This window comes from Notechis scutatus, chromosome 6 (assembly GCF_049901735.1).
Source record: "Notechis scutatus isolate UNSWTSFEM ecotype Mainland chromosome 6, rNotScu1.2, whole genome shotgun sequence".
Lineage (NCBI taxonomy): Eukaryota > Metazoa > Chordata > Lepidosauria > Squamata > Elapidae > Notechis > Notechis scutatus.
The window spans coordinates 31,503,704-31,521,160 of record NC_142014.1 but is presented as its reverse complement, the minus strand read 5'-3'; the positions used below and the strand labels follow the sequence as shown (position 1 = coordinate 31,521,160).

At 42.5% G+C, this 17,457-nt stretch overlaps 1 protein-coding gene across 1 annotated transcript; it reads left to right on the top strand.

Annotated features, from left to right (window-relative positions):
• The first annotated feature begins 3,251 nt into the window (after window positions 1–3,251).
• Window positions 3,252–17,189, top strand: LOC113412191 (uncharacterized). The gene is made up of 5 exons (XM_087967879.1): window positions 3,252–3,337; window positions 7,605–7,922; window positions 10,994–11,196; window positions 12,639–14,761; window positions 16,054–17,189. The coding sequence occupies exons 2-5, from the start codon at window positions 7,668–7,670 to the stop codon at window positions 17,142–17,144; spliced, it is 3,672 nt and encodes a 1,223-aa protein (XP_087824005.1). The 5' UTR covers window positions 3,252–3,337; window positions 7,605–7,667; the 3' UTR covers window positions 17,145–17,189.
• The last annotated feature ends 268 nt before the right edge of the window (window positions 17,190–17,457 follow it).

Below are 17,457 nucleotides of genomic sequence, written 5' to 3'. Positions count from 1 at the left end.
TTAACCTGGAACGGTGACGTATCATGTTTTTCCAAAAATAAGAGCCTGTCTTATATTTTTTTGCCACCAAAAAAGGCACCAGGTCTTATTTTCGGGGGATGCATCATCCACTGACTAACCTCACTTGCGCGCGTCGCCCCCAGCCTCCTTTTCGCTGTCAGAGGCCTTCAGGAACTTCTTCTTCTGCGGCCGGCAAGGCTTTCCTGAAGGCGTCTGCATCCCATAATGGAGCTCTGGATCGATCCAGAGCTTTGCTATCAGCTCCAGAGGCCTTCAGGAAAGACTTGCTGGCTGCTGAAGAAATGGGCCAGCTAAGGCAGGTGTCGGGGTGTGTGAGGCCTGGCTACAACTCTCCAAAGGTAAGTAGTAGGGCAGCTACACTCCTCCCTATCCCCACCCTACCTTAATTCTTATCCTTCCACTCTGGAGTGGGTGGGATTTTAATTAGGGCTTATTTTGGGGCAGTAGGGCTTATATTGGGCACACATACAAATCAAGCTGGGACTTACTTTCAGGGTAGGTTGTATTTTTGGGGAAACGGTATTTTATCAAGTGTTTCTTTAGCCTGGCCCACAATCATGAATCCCTTTAGTTTGACTTCCATGTTCTTTTGCAAACTAGGAATTGTAGGTAGACTTCTTGGTATATTTCACTTCCAACCAATACAGAGTAATCTAAACATTTTCCCAACCTCTCTCTCTCTCCTTGTTGGAAGTCTGACAAACCCCTCTGAAAGGTCACCCTGTTTGTTTCCAAGCAACTCTGATTGTTTTTTAAAAGAGGGAAGATGAAGAATGCTGTATTTGCAATAAAAGCTTTCTCCAAACTATGGCTAAGCACGCACATCTGAAATAGTGTGGGAGAAACCAGCTTTTCCCATTGACGGCAGAACTGTAGATAGAAAGCTAACATCTCCTTCTCAGTTAAGGCCAAACCCCTCTTGGTTTGATATACCTAGCTAAATATAAACTGTGTTGCAACCATTGGCCCCATTAGCAGGAAACTGGACTTTTTCCCAAAGGTCAACAACATAAACGAGCTTCAAAAAGGTTTGGGAGGTGAAGAATCTTGTAACATTGAGGGGAGGGAAATGAGAAAATACTAGACAAGGGGTGAGGACTACTAGACAAGGGGTCCCCAGACCAGCAGAAAGTCCCTTTGGGTTCAACTCAGGGGTGGACTTCACAAAATTTAGCAACTGGTTCTCTGCCTGGATGCTGGGTGGGCGTGGCTATGGTGGGCATGGCCTAGTTGGCCTCCTACACCACAGTCGGGGGGAGCGTTTTCATCCTCCCCAGGCTCCCGAGGCTTTCCTTGAGCCTCCGGGAGAGCAAAAATGGCCTCCCCAGGCTCTGGAGGCCAGAAATGGGCCCGTTTCCTGCCTTCCAGAGCCTCTGGAGGCCCATTTTTCACCCTCTCCTAGCCTCCTCACAGGCCCTGCACTTACTTGGGATCCAAAATAGGCCACATGGGGACACCTGGGAGGGGCAGGGCGGGGTGGGCAGGACCATCCAGGGATGGGATTTGCCGGTTCGCTGAACTGGCCGTAAAATTAATCGGGACAAACCGGTAGCAGCCTACCCCTGGTTCAACTCAGCATCCCAGACATATCCATATAGCAGTGATGGCAAACCTTTTTGTTGTGGTGTTCCAAAAGTGAGCACCAGCACCCACAATGCAATGCGCCCCGCGCCCCCTGCACATGCACGTGCAACACCCCTGCCAGCGCCCCCTGACCTGCACTGCACATGTGCATGCCTCCCAGCTGATTTTCGGCCCGTTTGAGGCCGTTTTCGCCCTCTCAGAGGCTCGAGGGAAGCCTCTGCATCCTTGGGAGGCCGAAAAACAGGCCCGTTTTGGTATTTCCGGAAGGCCTGTTTTTTGACCTCCCATGGCTACAAAGGCTTCTCTTGAGCCTCCGGGAGGGTGAAAATGGCCTCAAACGGGCTGAAAATCAGCTGGGAGGTGCGCACATGCGTAGTGCAGGTAAGTTTGGCTGGAGCTCACATGCCTGCACAAATGGCTCCGCATGCTACCTGTGGCAAGCGTGCCATAGGTTTGCCATCACAGCCATATAGTTTTCTTAGCAACAATATAGCTTCTTGGATAAGAAAAAGCCAGAAAGTCCAGTTGCCTCTTGAAAAAAAAGCATCTTTGGGACAACCCATGACCTGGATGATTGAGAAGCTCCATAGATACCTTCAATGATGGAACACCCACAACTCCAGAAGGCAAACTATTGCATTGAACAATTTTTCTCAATGACAGGACATTTCTCCTTCATTCTAGGTTGTATCTTTCTTTAATGATCTTCCACCGGTTATTTCTTTTCCTGCCCTCAGGTGCTTTGGAGAGTTGTCTTCTCTGTGACAATCCCTCAAATACTGAAGGATGATTATCATGTCCTCCTAATCCTTCTGTTTGATAGACTAAGCACGCCTAGCTTTCTCAACCATTCATTATACAGTTTTTAGCCACCGGACCCTTCCTCGTTTTTGTTGTTCTTCTCTGCACATACGCTCAATTGCAAAACATCTCGAGAGGGTCAAAGATGAGAAAGCAAAGAATGAAATCTCGTCATGCAACTTCCCCATTCTTTGACAAATAGGTGAGTTGTGTTTCTTCCTCCACTGGGCTGAAATGAGGACGTAACTTAGCAGCTGCTGACCACAACTGTAACCCACAGAATTTTCCTATTCAAAATAACAGAGTTGGAAGAAATAGAATAGAATTATAGAGTACTGTTAAGAGAAGAGAAGAGAAGAGAAGAGAAGAGAAGAGAAGAGAAGAGAAGAGAAGAGAAGAGAAGAATTGGAAGGGACCTTGGAGGTCTTCTAGTCCAACCCGCTGCTCAGGCAGGAAAGCCTATACCATTTCAGACAAATGGTTGTCCAATCTCTTCTTAAAAACTTCCAGTGTTGGAACATTTACAACTTCTGGAGGCAAATTGTTCCACTGATTAATTTCTTTCTCTGCCAGGAAATATATCCTTAGTTCAAGATTGCTTCTCTCCTTGAACCAAGTAGCATTCTTCAACCTGGATGCAGCATAAAGCCACACACCCTGCTTGTGGGACCTCACAAAAGTCTTGGTTGGGAAACATGCCGGAATAAAAAGAGTTATTATCCCACAGGTGTCACAAAACTTTTCACTGAATTGTTTAGCAAGCCTTCCAAAGCTAAGCACCATCTGCAGGGAGGTGTTAAGCCCTGATTTTTGACTCCCCCTGTTAAGTGTTTGTTTGCCTTTGAGGCAACGCAACAATACAAAGACTGGATGGAACTAGTTCACACAAGCCAAAGAAACCAATTCTCCACACCCTGGCTGGCTTGGAGAGGTAATTCTACATTCCAGATGCAATCTTGGTTCTTTTCTTAGCATATCCCCTCATTCTCTCTCTCTCATTCCCTCTCTCTCACCCTGTCTCTCTCTGTCTCTCTGTCTCTCTGTTTCTCTCTGTCTCTCTCATTCCCTCTCTCTCTCCCTGTCTCTCCTCCCGGTCTCTCTCTGTCCCTCTGTTTCTCTCTGTCTCTCTCATTCCCTCTCTCTCTCCTGTCTCTCCTCCGGTCTCTCTCTGTCTCTCTTTTCTCTCTGTCTCTCTCATTCCCTCTCTTCTCCCTGTCTCTCTCTGTCTCTCTGTCTCTCTCTGTCTCTCTCTCATTCCCTCTCTCTCTGTGTCTCTGTGTCTCTCTCTGTCTCTCTGTCTCTCTGTCCCTGTCTCTCTCCTCTCTCTCTCCCTGTCTCTCCTCCCTGTCTCTCCTCCCTGTCCCTTTCTGTCTCTCTGTTTCTCTCTGTCTCTGTCTCTCTCATTCCCCCTCTCTCTCCCTGTCTGTGTATGTGTGTGTGTGTGTGTCTTTCTGTGTCTGTCTCTCTGTCTCTCTCTCTGTCTCTGTCTCTGTCTCTCTCTCTCTCTGAAAGATACAAAAAATTTTAAAAATAAAATTGGAACGCTCCTATCAAAAAGAAACAACATTCTTGTAGAACGTTTTGGAGGGGGAAAAGAAAAACAAAAAAGACAATGCTCAGAGGATACAACAATGTTATAGAAGTTGGTGAAAGGAAAGTTGCTCGATTTTAAAGCCCACAAGCAAGAAAGTCCTTGACCACTCTGATATAAAAATATCCCCAGCGTTATTTTATAATGCTGGAAAATGCCTTGGGGAAAGCTATAAAAACACAATCAACAGGAACTCTATCCAATGCACAGAAAGGCTTTTGCAAAATCACTTCCTGTCTTCTGGATCAAGCAGGGAGTTTTGGCCAGGATAATCTCTCTAGAGTCCATTTAGGACAAACAGCGGAAATTCTATTTCTTTTCACATCTGTCAATCAACAGTCTTGGTACCAATGAAAGCTCTTGATAGCAGACATTTTCTTTGGGGTGTGAAAGTCCTACCTGATATGGGAAAAAGCCAATATTTTAGGCGATGGGACCAGCTGGATCCTACAGGTCGTCCTTGACTTATAACAGTTTATTTAGTGACCGTTGGAAGTTACAAAGGCTGTGACAAAAAGCGATGTATGAATGTTTTCCACACATATGACCATTGCAGGATTCCTCACAGAGACATGATCAAAATTCAGCAAAGGACTCACATTTATGACAGCGATCTTTGGACAAGCAAAGTCCATGGGTAAGCCAGATTCACTTAACAACCGTGTTGCTCAACTGAACGCCTGCAGGGATTCACTTAACAATCAGTGGCAAGAAAGGTCGTAAAATGGGGGGTGAAATTCACTTCACAACTGCCTCACTGAACAACAGAAACGTTGGGCTCCATGGCGGTCTTAAGTCGAGGACTACCTGTGAATTCTTCCATTTATTCTGCATTGTCTATTTCTTACAGGCCTATGATCTATATGGTTAAACAGGAGAAAGGAGAAAATGCAGCAATTCACTTAACAACCAAAGGTCGTAAAATGGAGCAAAACTCACCTAGCAATTGTCTGACAGAAATGTTGGGCTCCATTGTGGTTGTAAGTCAAGGATTACACCTATATAAATCAGCTCTCAAAAGCCAACAAATAAGAGAACACTCTAAAGTTACTAAACACCTAAACTTACTTCGCTTTATTTTGGGTGTTTTTAAAAGATTTTATCCTCAGACCTTTATTTGATTTGATTTGATTTGTCAATCGCTTACAAGATAATAGGTATAAGTATAAACATGAGTAAGAATACAGAAAATAGGTACGAATAAACGGGGACAGTAGGACAGGGGTGGTAGGCATGATGGTGCACTTACAGACCTCTTAGAAAGGGGGTGAGGTCAATAGTGGATAGTTTAATAAGGTTAAAGGAGTGGGGGTTAGAGGATGTAACAACAGAGTCAGGGGATGCATCCCTGGCATTGACCACCCTGTTGCTGAAGTCATACTTTCTGCAATCAAGTTTGGAACAGTTTACATTGAGTTTGTATCTGTTGTATGCTCTTGTATTGTTGCGATTGAAGCTGAAGTAGTCATTGACTGGTAGGACATTGTAGCAGATAATTTTGTGTGCTACGCTTAAGTCCAACCATAGATGGCGTAGTTCAAGATTGTCCAAGCCCAAAATCTCAAGCCTGGTGATGTAGGGTATTCTGGTCCGAGCAGAGGAGTGTAGAACTCTTCTAGTGAAATACTTCTGGACTCACTCAATTGTATTAATATCCGATATACAGTGCGGATTCCAGACTGATTAGCTGTATTCAAGTATTGATCTAGCAAAGGTTTTGAACGCTCTAGTTAGCAATTTATCTTTGGACATATTCAATGTCCGAAGATAAAATGTTTAAAGATTGTAGAGATTACCTAGAAAGTCCGGGTGGCCTTGGAAATGCATTAGCCAAGTGCTGAATTGGAGGCAAGGAGACCAAGTTGTGATGGGCACCTCACCATGGAATATCTTGCTGTCAAGGATCTTGGAGTTCTCATCTCTGGTGATCTAAGTGCTAGAGCCCACTGTAATAACATTACTAAAAAGGCATTAAGAGTTGTTAATCCAATCCTGCGAAGCTTTTTCTCCCGTAATATTGTACTACTAACTAGAGCATACAAAACATTTGCCAGACCAATTTTCAAATACAGCTCAACTGTCTGGAACCCACATTTCACATCGGACATTTACACAATTGAGAGAGTCCAGAAATATTTCACGAGAAGAGTCCTCCACTCCTCTACTCACAACAGAATACCCTACACTACCAGGCTTGAAATTTTAGGTTTAGACAACCTAGAACTACACTGCCTTCAGTGTGATCTAAGCATAGTACATAAAATTATCCACTACAATGTCCTACCCGTCAATGACTACTTCAGCTTCAACCACAACAATACACGAGCACACAATAGATACAACTCAAGGTCAACTGCACTAAACCCAATTGCAGGAAATACGACTTCAGCCACAGAATGGTCAATGCCTGGAATGCACTACCTGACTCTGTGGTTTCTTCCCAAAACCCCAAACACTTTAACCTCAGACGGTTTACTGTTGACCTCACCCCATTCCTAAGAGGTCTGTAAGGGGCGTGCATAAGCGCACCAATGTGCCTACCATCTCTGTCCGAATGTTTCCCTTTTTATTCGTATCTATTTCATGTATTAATAATCATATTTATACTTATATATGTTATCAAATGCATGCTTGACAAAATAAGTAAATAAATAAAAAAATCTACATGAAGATCTGGGTTTCCAACAGGTCTCTCTACTGCTTCCAAGAAATATGAGGAGCAGAATGGCCCCTCCCAAAAATTGTCATTCACAACGACTTGGAGCCGAAACGTTACCCAGCCCCAAAACATGTTGTAATCTCACCTCATAACAAGTAACCTGTTTCCTCCCAGAAATAAGTTGGCTTTGTAGAGCCTTGTAACCCGAGAAGCAGCCAAGCAGATGTCTCTTCGAGTAACCCAGCAACGAGAACACAAGGACGTGTGTCCTAGGTTGCACCGAAAAACAAAGGAACAGGTGAGCCATCTGAACAAGATTCAGGATTTTACTGGTGTTTTGCCAACTGAGAATCAGCAACAGAGGAAGAAAGTAAAGATATATATTAAAAAACTTTATTTATTTATAAAATAAAGAGAGAGAAATCAAGCTCAGCTCTAGTCTTTTTTTTAATTATTGGAAACATCCAACATACTTGGATCCTTGGTTGGACTAGAAGACCTCCAGGGTCCCTTCCAACTCTATTATTCTGTTACATTGAGGTCACTGAATCATAGGCATGGACTTGCTGTGTAGCTGGCAGTTAAATCTCTCCCCTTCCCCTTAGGAGAATGAGTATAAGATTTCATCTGATGGAAGTGCCTTGAGAAAGAGAGATGGAGGGTGGAAATGGGGAAGGAGAAAGAGAGAGAGAGAGAGAGAGACAGAGAGAGAGAGACACAGAGACACAGAGAGAGACAGAGACTGTCAACCACTGAAGAAAGCGGGTTACTTATCTAAAGAATCTAATCACCTTCTCTGAAGTGAAATGTGAGTGCCTGCTTTGTTTTGAAGATGACTACAATTTTGCAAATCAGTCAATGCATGACTGATCAAAGGTTCAGTGCCTGGTTGTTGAGGTCTTTATGGGTTTTCTGCCTAATCTTGAACCTGTTTTATCTTTCCACAAGTCTGACCTGTGGTGTTTGGAAAGCGTCTCTTCTCCACAACTGGATGGATGCCTCAACAGCCCCATGATGGCCTTCAGCATCTACCTGGCCTTTCCTGTGCTGTCAGGGAAACAAGTTCTGACAGCCTTCTGCTTGAATGCCCTTCTCTGGACGTTCCTCATCTTCACTGGGATTTCCCTTGTTGTCAAGGAATCACATCGACCGTGCGAAGATGTACAGATCCTTCAAGGAGTTCTGGGAAGAAGAACAGTCACTAGAAAAGCATCCCCTTATCCCCTATCCCTGTTTGCCTGCCAAGGAAATATAACGTACTATGAGGTAAATGCAGGGGTGGGATTCAGCTGGTTTAGGCCGGTTCAAGCGAACCGGATGTTAAATTTACATCTGCTTTGCCGAACCGGTAGTTGAACCTATCATCTGGCCCTGCCCTCCCCTCCCCTCCCAGGAGTCTCCCCGCAGCACAGTTTGGACGCAGGGAAGTGCAGGGTCTGCACGGAGGGTGAAAAATGGGCCTTCCAGAAGTCCAGAAATGGGTCCATTTCCGGCTTCCGGAGGGCCTCCAGAGCCGACGGAGGACATTTTCACCCTCCCAGAAGCCTGAGGGAAGCCTCCGGACTCTGGGCATGGTGAAAAATGGCCCTCTCGGAAGTTACAGTAGGCCACACCCACCATGGCCACACCTACCCAGCAACCGGGCAGCAAACCGGTTGCTGGGATTTTTGAAAAAAAAAAAACGGTAAATGCTCCTTGAAGACCAGCAAGAATCCAATTTGCAGTCCTGCTCAATCAGTGAAATGGTTTTACTTCACTCTGTGATTAAGTTGCTAGAAAACAGAAGGGCTCCAGTGCTGGTGGTGGGAGAGACCATTTCTCCCAGGGTTTCAGTCCACACAGAGATAAATCTGCCTTTTTGTCAGGTCAGAAAGAGGGCTTGAGAAAATATCTATAGGTCCCTCACATCCTGGACATAAACTGTTTCAACTTCTCCCCTCGGGATGCCACTATAAAGCCTTGCACGCCAAAACAACCAGACACAAGGATAGTTTTCTCCCTCCATGCTACCACTCTGCTGAACACCTAATTTTCACAGCGCTGTCTTATGTCTAAGTATATTTACCCATGTACTGTAGTGTGACTGTATTATATTATCCTTCTCATATTTTACAGTGCCTTCTCATATTGGTATCTTAAGATTTTATTGCTTAGTTACTTGCATGTACAGTGAGAGCTTCTGCACCAGAGACAAATTCTTTGTATGACCAAACACACTTGGCCAAACAAAGTATTCTATTCTATTCTATTCTATTCTATTCTATTCTATTCTATTCTATTCTATTCTATTCTATTCTACTCTACTCTACTCTACTCTACTCTACTCTACTCTACTCTACTCTATTCTGTTCATTTTCTATTCTATTCTGTTCTGTTATATTCTATTTTATTCTATTCTATTCTATTCTGTTCTATTCTATTCTATTCTATTCTATTCTATTCTATTCTATTCTATTCTATTCTATTTTCCTTTCCTCTATTCTATTCTTTTCTTTTTTTCTTTCCTCTGTTCTATTCCACTATGATCTAGTCCTATTATTATTATAATTATTTTAATTTTTAAACTCTGTAATATGATTGTGATGTGGTGTTTGGGGCACTGTGCTGGGGTAGCTTTCAAATTTCATTGTATTTCATTGTAGAATGCAATGACAATAAAGGTATTCTATTCTATTCTATTCTATTCTATTCTATTCTATTCTATTCTATTCTATTCTATTCTATTCTATTCTATTCTATTCTATTCTATTCCATTCCATTCCATTCCATTCCATTCCATTCCATTCTTTGTCCTATTCTATTCTATATTCTGCACTCTATATTGTATTCTATTCTATTCTTTGTCCTATTCTATATTCTATATTCTATATTCTATATTCTATATTCTGTTCCGTTGTGTTATTTTCTGTTTTGTTCTATTCTGCTCTTAGTTAACTTGCTGGCTATCTGTCAGACTATTGCAACATCTCACTGATAAAATTGCCTAACAACTCAGAATGGTATCTCTGCTGATACCATCAAGGTTTTTTTTAAAAAAAAACTGGAATATAAACACCATTATTTTTCTATGCGTTCTACCACCTTGACAGCAAATCTAATATTTCATTGAGTTGGAAATAAGCCTGACTGTGTTTAGCAAAGCGTAGAGCAGATCTACTGCTTTGAAACATCTGAACTATTTGCCACTCCTTCGTTCTACACAATAGTTAAGAGCAGTTGATCTTTCCGGGAGAGAAAATATACCAGTTGGGGTGATACGTTGTTGGGCTAGAACTGGGATTGGAATCATCAAATTTGCTAACTTCGAAGCTCGCTACGTGAGTATGAACTGCAGGTGCTCCCCCTGATGTACAACCACAACTAAAGCCAGAATTTCCTGTTCAAATCTGTGTTGGTTTAGCAAACGATAACATATATATAAAATAATGGGGAAATGGGGGAGAAGGGGAAAGAGGAAAAAATGTAGAGTAAAAAGGAATAGAAAAAGTAAAGCATTGACTTCTGACTCTTTTTAGCAGAGTAATAAAAGGTGAATAATACACACAGCCTCAACTTTTTTAAAATTTTGCGTAATAATGTAATAATAGTCCTCAATGTTTGAAAATAAGGTAAAGGTAAAGGTTCCCCTCGCACATACGTGCTAGTTGTTTCCGGCTCTAGGGGGCGCTGCTCATCTCCCTTACAAAGCCGAAGAGCCAGCGCTGTCCGAAGACGTCTCCATGGTCATGTGGCCGGCAGGACTAAACGCTTTCAAAGGCGCACGGAACGCTGTGACCTTTCCACCAAAGGGGTCCCTATTTTTCTACTTGCATTTTTTACGTGTTTTTGAAGTAGCTGTGACAAGGAATGGGAGCTCCCTCCGTTACACAGCGCTAGGGATTCGAACCGCTGACCTGCCGACCTTTTCTGATCAACAAGCTCAGCGTCTAGCCTGTCCATCTCCACACAATCTAACCTCTGGTGGGATTCAATTTTTTTTTTTACTATCGGTTCTGTGGGCGTGGCTTGGTGGGCGTGGCAGAGGAAGGATACTGCAAAATCCCCATTCCCTCCCCACCCCACTAACCTGCTTTCCTGCTCCGTTCTCCTGTGCAGGGCAACCAAAGGAGACCCAGCCGATCAGATGGGACTCAGGAGGCAGAGAAGAGTGCACCAGTCAGGGTTCTCCAGAACTGGTCAGAACTGGCTGAATCCCACCTCTGATATCTAACACCTTTTTTTATCACCATTCCCTCGGAGGGTGTGCTGTCCAATTTCCAGTTTATGTATCTGATGGCATGGTTTTGAACGAAAGCCTTCCTGCCCCTGATATGATGCATGTGATTATTGTTGTTTAGATCACTCTGGCTAAGGATTCAACTTTGTCAAAATGGTTAGAATATAGTTTCTCCACAAATATGCATGAAGGAATGCAGTTGATGGAGAAGAAGAGTGAAGAATTTCATCTGACAGTGGTTGCCCACAATGAGGCGTGTGAAATTCCAACTGCAAATGTTACACTCCACGGTGAAAATCACATTTGCATCCATGCAAAGAACATGTAAGTTGCACTGACACATAGGGATGATAGGCTTTGATCATCTTGATATGGGTCTGTTTGCAAATACCTACAACACTGATTTAAAAAGTGCTTTTTCAAAAAGCGACTGGACTTCCTTGGTTTTTCTTTTGAAGACGTTTCGCTTATCATCCAAGAAGCTTCTTCAGCTCTGACTGGATGGTGGGGAATGGAAGAATTGATACTCCTTGTAGACAGCTGGTCATTTGCGTCCTTTTAGAGGGTTGTTGAGGCCACTTGGAGGCTTATGTGTGTCCTCAGGGTCAGCTAAGTGGTGCTAATGGTTCCTGTAGTCTGCCATTTTTTTCCTCTGGAAATCCATTCCTACTCCCACCCCATTCAAAGGGTGTTCATCTCAAATTTTCTAGCTAAAAGTCTGTAGAGGTTCTCAGTCATCCAGGTCATGGTTGCCCCAGAGGGGCTTATTCAAGACTTTCTTGTTTTTTTCTTTGAAGATGTTTTGCTTCTCATTCAAGAAGTTTCTTCAGCTCTTCTTCTTCTCAGAGCTGAAGAAGCTTCTTGGATGAGGAGCAAAACGTCTTCAGAGAAAAAACAAGAAAGTCCAGTTGCCTCCTGAAAAAGCACTTTTGGGACAATCATGATCTGGATGATGGATAATCTCTACAGACATTGACTTAAAACTGTAGAAGACAATCAGGGTTTGGTCCATCCATTTCAGTAGAGACCCACTGATAGAATTGAGTTGCGTTCAATCTCAAATGATCCTACTGATCACTGAAGTTTTTCACATGGCCACCTCGTTCTTTTCTCGATGAAGGACAGGGTGAAATAGAAATTAACAGAATTTTTCCTATTCTTTTGTTCACAGTGTCTTAAATAGATCCAAACACAATCCATTAATAGCATAAAAACTTTAATTGGATTACTTTCTGGATTTTAGCTTCTGAAAATATCTTCTCTTCATAGGAACTTTGAGAAGTTCTTGTGTATCTTTCTATGCTTTGTGGGGATTTTGTATCCTGCCACGAGTGTCCCATCAATTGTGTGCAAATCTATAAGATCTAGATTTCTTGGTGGACTAGAGCCAATATTTTTTTAAAAAAGCAGGCCAGTTAAATAAGCAGAAGCTAAAAATGGTGAAGAATAAATTATCAAATAAAAGGTACACACCCCACAATAGTTATGTACTGTCCACTTTAAAAGAAATGTTTTCGTACAATTTTCAAGCAAGCCCAATCGTTCTTTTCTAACCTAACCTAAGAGCCATTTTTAAAACAATACCTTAGAAACTTTTTCATCGTTACGTTTGTGAGAAAAATATACTGACTTTATGATTACAATCATAAACATCAATACTTAGAGTCAATATATGTAATGTTGAGTAGCTCTGGAAAACGTTCAATTATAATTCTATGTTTTAAAAGATGTCAGTCTTTTAACCGTATTTGTTTTGGGGCTTTCAGCATTTGTTCCGGAGGTTGGCACGCCAAACACGTTTCCATCACTTTTGCTGAGATCGTACTTCGAAGGGAAGATACTCTGGAAATTAAAGAACAACTCAATCTGATTTGCACCATGGCAGAATATCTCCACTTGGATCCTTCCTCACTCACGCTTATTCCAGTCGAAGACTCCCTAAATAAATATTTCCAGAACCTAACCATATTGGCTGAAGATATCAGATACATCAACTCTACAAAAGGCCATCGTGTAGGACTCTGTTGGCCAGTTGGGTTTGGGGTGTTTGCTATGCTGCCTGACTTGATACGAGTCCTGAGCCACAACGTCGAGTCGGACAATCTCTCCCAGCTCCTCGGTTATGAAATTGTTGGCTGGCGAGTCCTTAAACAAGGATATGAAAAAAGAAATCCCAACAAGTGGCAGAAGAGGAAAATGGCCACCCCAAAGCCTACCTGGAGGCCAACCCAAACTCAGAACTTCACAGTTTTGGTAGCTGCTGTGCCAGAGACACATTCAGTTGTAAAGTCTGAAATGAGTTCATCGTATGTCAATAAAGGCACTTTCTCTCTTATCCATTCTTACGTGGACTTCAGTACACGACCTGGGATGATCCATATGGATTTGGAGACCACTGAGATCTCCAAATCTACCATGTTTCATTACCTCTCTTCTGAACTTTCGCCTTCCCTGATGCTAAGCTCCACAGAATTTGAGGGGAAAGGGGCTTTTCAAACCCCACCAATATCGGAGCACCTACTGTATGAAGCCTCGCTAGATACTTCAACACAAGAGGATTTCCCCGCAACTCAAAAATCTGAGCCAAGGGATAGTTCCACATTATATTATTTGAATTTGTTTATGCCTTTTACCAAAAATCATTTCTCAAACTCTGTTCACCACCCAAGGGACATTTTACCAGAAGAAATGTCTTCTACCTCATCATCATCTCCACGACTTTTCTCAGGAGAATTAAGGAATCTAAATGACCATAGCCCGTTTGTGCATCGAACGGCGTCTGGGTTTAAATCCGGAGAGATCATTTCTATAATCGAACTTTCTCTGCCTTCCATGGTGACGTTAGCATATTTAAGGACATCATTATCATCTTCTGAACTGTCATTTTCTAGTGTTGCAATATCTCTGCTCTTCTTAAATGACAGCTATCAGAATCCAAAATTACTTAATGTCGACAGTTCTGCCTCAGATACTTTTATGACATTAGCATCAATGAAAGAGACAGACATTTCCAAATGGATCAAAAGTTCCATTTTGACCAACGTTCCTTCAATATTTGATGCTATCAGTACAAATGGTGATTTTGACCCCAAACCAGGTTCTCCATCCAATGCATGCTCACCAACTCGATTATATTACTGTAGTAATGGTCCAATTTCATCAAAACATTCCACAGATACGTTAGATAATAGCACTTTGTTCTCCAGTATCTCTCTACTAACATTTAGCTTCCTGTCTAAAACCATTAGCAACCCTGTAATTTTTCCTTCTTTCTCATCAGTTCCAGTGGAATTGACATTTGAATCTAGTAATATATTCCCGATGGAAAAATTGCCCGACAGAAGACAGGTTAGCTCAGATGGAATGAATGCCTGTGAATCTTTTACAACTATTCCATTAACCTACAGATTTGTTACGACAGGAAGCAGTGTCTTAGTATTTATGAAAACTGAAATGGACACTTCCCTATGGATAAAAGGAACAACTCTGTTTTCTAGCACAACATCCAGTGCTGTTATCTTAAGCAGTGAATTCCTTAGTCAAGGAGAGAGGTCTCATAGAAAAACTCAGGCATTGGAGTTGCTTCCTTGTGGATCTTCATGGATTACTCCTCCTCTAGAACTTATTCACACCTCCAGTTTTCGTTTTTCTACATATCAGTTTGACTCTATCCACAATTTAGTTTGGACGCCCATGTTAAATCCCGATACTTTACAACTGGAAACAAATGGTTTAAGTTTGGAAAGCTCATTTGGAACGAAAACGAACATCCAGATTACAAGGGATATTGTAATATCAACATTGAAAGAACCGGCCATTGTTTTCAGCCGCAAAGGGATATCCATAGAGAATGGAGTTCATGCCACTACTACGTGCCAGAAGACACAAGGTAAGTCATGGTGTTAATTACTTCAGGTAGTCCTTGATTGAACACAATAACCCAAAATTTATGTTGTTGAGCAAGGCATCCCACTTTACGATCTTGTTAAGTGAGCTGCTGCAGTTGTTGAATTGGTCACATGGCTAAGTGAATCTGGTTTTCCCATTTTGTTCATCAGGAAGTCATAAAAATGGGGAATTGCGTGACTCCAGGAGGCTGTGACCGTCATAAAAGTGAGTCCATTGTCCGAATGTAAATCAAGTGATCACAGGGATGTTACAACGGTCCCAAGTGTGAAAAATGGTCATAAGTACTGCTGTAACTTCAAACGCTCATTAAACAAACTGTTGTAAATCAAGGACTACCTGTATTCATTTTTAGTACACGTGGTGCCTCCAGGAACTAAGTAATGAGTACCGAGGTACCATTGCAATACAAAACTATTTAGAAAGCACGTTTGAACTCTTAAAGTCCAATCAATAGCTTGGAAATAAGGAGTTTGCCATGTCAAAACCGTGGTCCCTCTTTTTCTAGCCAAGTCAACTTGGGGCAAGTTGACACAAGGTGCCTTCTTCATCATTGGATAGGTTGCTTCTCCCAAAGGTGCTTTTTCAAGAGGCAACTGGACTTTCTGGTTTTCTGGACTCTTCAGCTTCCAGAGCTGAAGAAGCTTCTTGGATAAGAAGCTAAACATCTTCAAAGAAAAACTGGAAACCAGTTGCCTCTTGAAAAAAGCACCTTTGGGACAACCATGGCCTGGATGGCTGAGAATCTCGGTAGACTTGATTCTTTACATTTCTCTTCTATGATTTTATGCACCATAGAGAATATCTTAACTTACTGCACCTCTGTATGGTTTGCCAATTGCACAGGGGCGGATAGGAAAGCACTCCAGAGGGTTAACGTCATTGCCCAGAGGATCATGGGTTGCCCTCTCCCCTCTTTGGAAGAGCTTTAGAGCTCCCGCTGCCTTAAGAAAGTTCAAAACATTCTCAAAGATCCATCTCATCCTGGGAACCCTTTTTTTGAACTATTACCATCTGGCAGACGGTATAGGATAATAAAAACAAGGACAAATAGGCTGAAAAACAGCTTCTATCCCAGGGCAGTAGCTATATTGAATTCTACTGTACTGTGCAACATTAATGCAATATCAGGGGTTTTCAATTCAATTGCATAGAATGTGAAAAAGATGTGTCTGTGTTTTATTTTTTAATGTATAATGTACACTGAAAACGGCATTTAATTTCATTGTGCGAGGTGCAATGACAATAAAGTAAACTAAACTAATTTTTGTTCAGGTCAGCCAAACACTCCTCCCAGGGTCATTCATGCCATTAAGTGGATCGCAGCAACAGTCGGACACGAGTTCTCATTTTCAATACCGCCAGAGACATTTCATGACCAAGAAGATGGGAATTCAACTCAACTGACCCTTGGAATGAACCCCATCGATGGCTCCCCGACAGATCTGGACAGCTGGTTACAATTTAATGCCAGGGATAAAAGGATGTATGGTTATCCGCTGGATGCCGATTTCCAGTATTCCCCACAGGAGTTTTTACTCTTTGCCATAGATTCAGGAGGACTAAAGACCGAAGATAAATTTGTCGTAGAAATATTCAAACCAACTATTATTCCATGCCACGTTTATACGGTAATCACAAAAGATAGCTACCACTCGTTCCTGAAAAACAGAAAGAGGATTTACTTCTTTTTAAAGAAACTTTCCGATTATTTGTTGGTGGAGTCTCCTGGGCATGTGGTTCTGCTCCATCTCAAAACTGGCTCCGCCGTGTTCACATGGTACAACAAATCGTTTTGCCCAAAGGCTGAGAAATGTGCAAGAGATGACATCCAGGATGTTCTCACCAAACTAGGAAGACCCGAGGAAGACGTCCATCCAGATTTTGCGGAGGCCATGTTGCCAGAATTCAAAATTGAACAAATTGGAGAGGTGGGATACGGTGGGATGTGCTTATCCGCGACAAAGCCAACAAACGACTCTGTAGCGTTCAACAGGACTGTCACTGGATTTGACGGCGGCAACTGTTGGATAACAAATGTGCTCATGGCCTTGTTAGTTGCTGTATGTTGCACAATTCTAGCATTCCTGATCATTGTCTATCATCAGAAGTATCTCAAGAAAACATTTCAGCCAGAGTGTTCACCTTCCTGTGGCCACATCGACTTCAAGATGGGCACACTGACTTCTCGCAAATCTCCTCTACTGGAACAGGATGTTCTGCCATCAACTCGGTTACCGATACCCATGTCAATGGTTTGTCAACAGCGCTCCTTCAGACTGCATCGAGGTCTGGTTATCTCAAAGCTTCCATCTCCTCCGAAGTATAGACTTCCGCCATTGTATGAAAGGAGGGATCCTGGATGACCCTACTCGCTCGTTCCAATGCAAGTCTATTCTCATTTATTTATTAAATTTATATGCTGCTCTAATCTCGTGATCCAAAGAGAGTTTATGTAAAAATCTACCTGAAATCTGTAATTCATTTCTTCTTTTTGTATCTTCTAGCCCAGGGGTGTCAAACTTGATTTCATTGAGGGTCGTATTGGGGCTGTGATTGACCTCGGGGGGCTGTGGCTGACTGGGTGGGTGGATGTGGCCAACTGGGTGGAAATGGCCAGCTTGATGCCACTTACTGGGCATGGCCGACTGGGACAAAAGAAAACTTAAGTTGTACTTC

Excerpts from the sequence above, each read along its gene's own strand:
- LOC113412191 (XM_087967879.1), top strand. The coding sequence starts at position 7,668 with ATGATGGCCTTCAGCATCTACCTGGCCTTTCCTGTGCTGTCAGGGAAA. Across the intron at positions 7,923-10,993 it reads GAAATATAACGTACTATGAG|ATCACTCTGGCTAAGGATTC; the intron begins GTAAATGCAGGG and ends ATTGTTGTTTAG. Across the intron at positions 11,197-12,638 it reads TGCATCCATGCAAAGAACAT|CATTTGTTCCGGAGGTTGGC; the intron begins GTAAGTTGCACT and ends TGGGGCTTTCAG.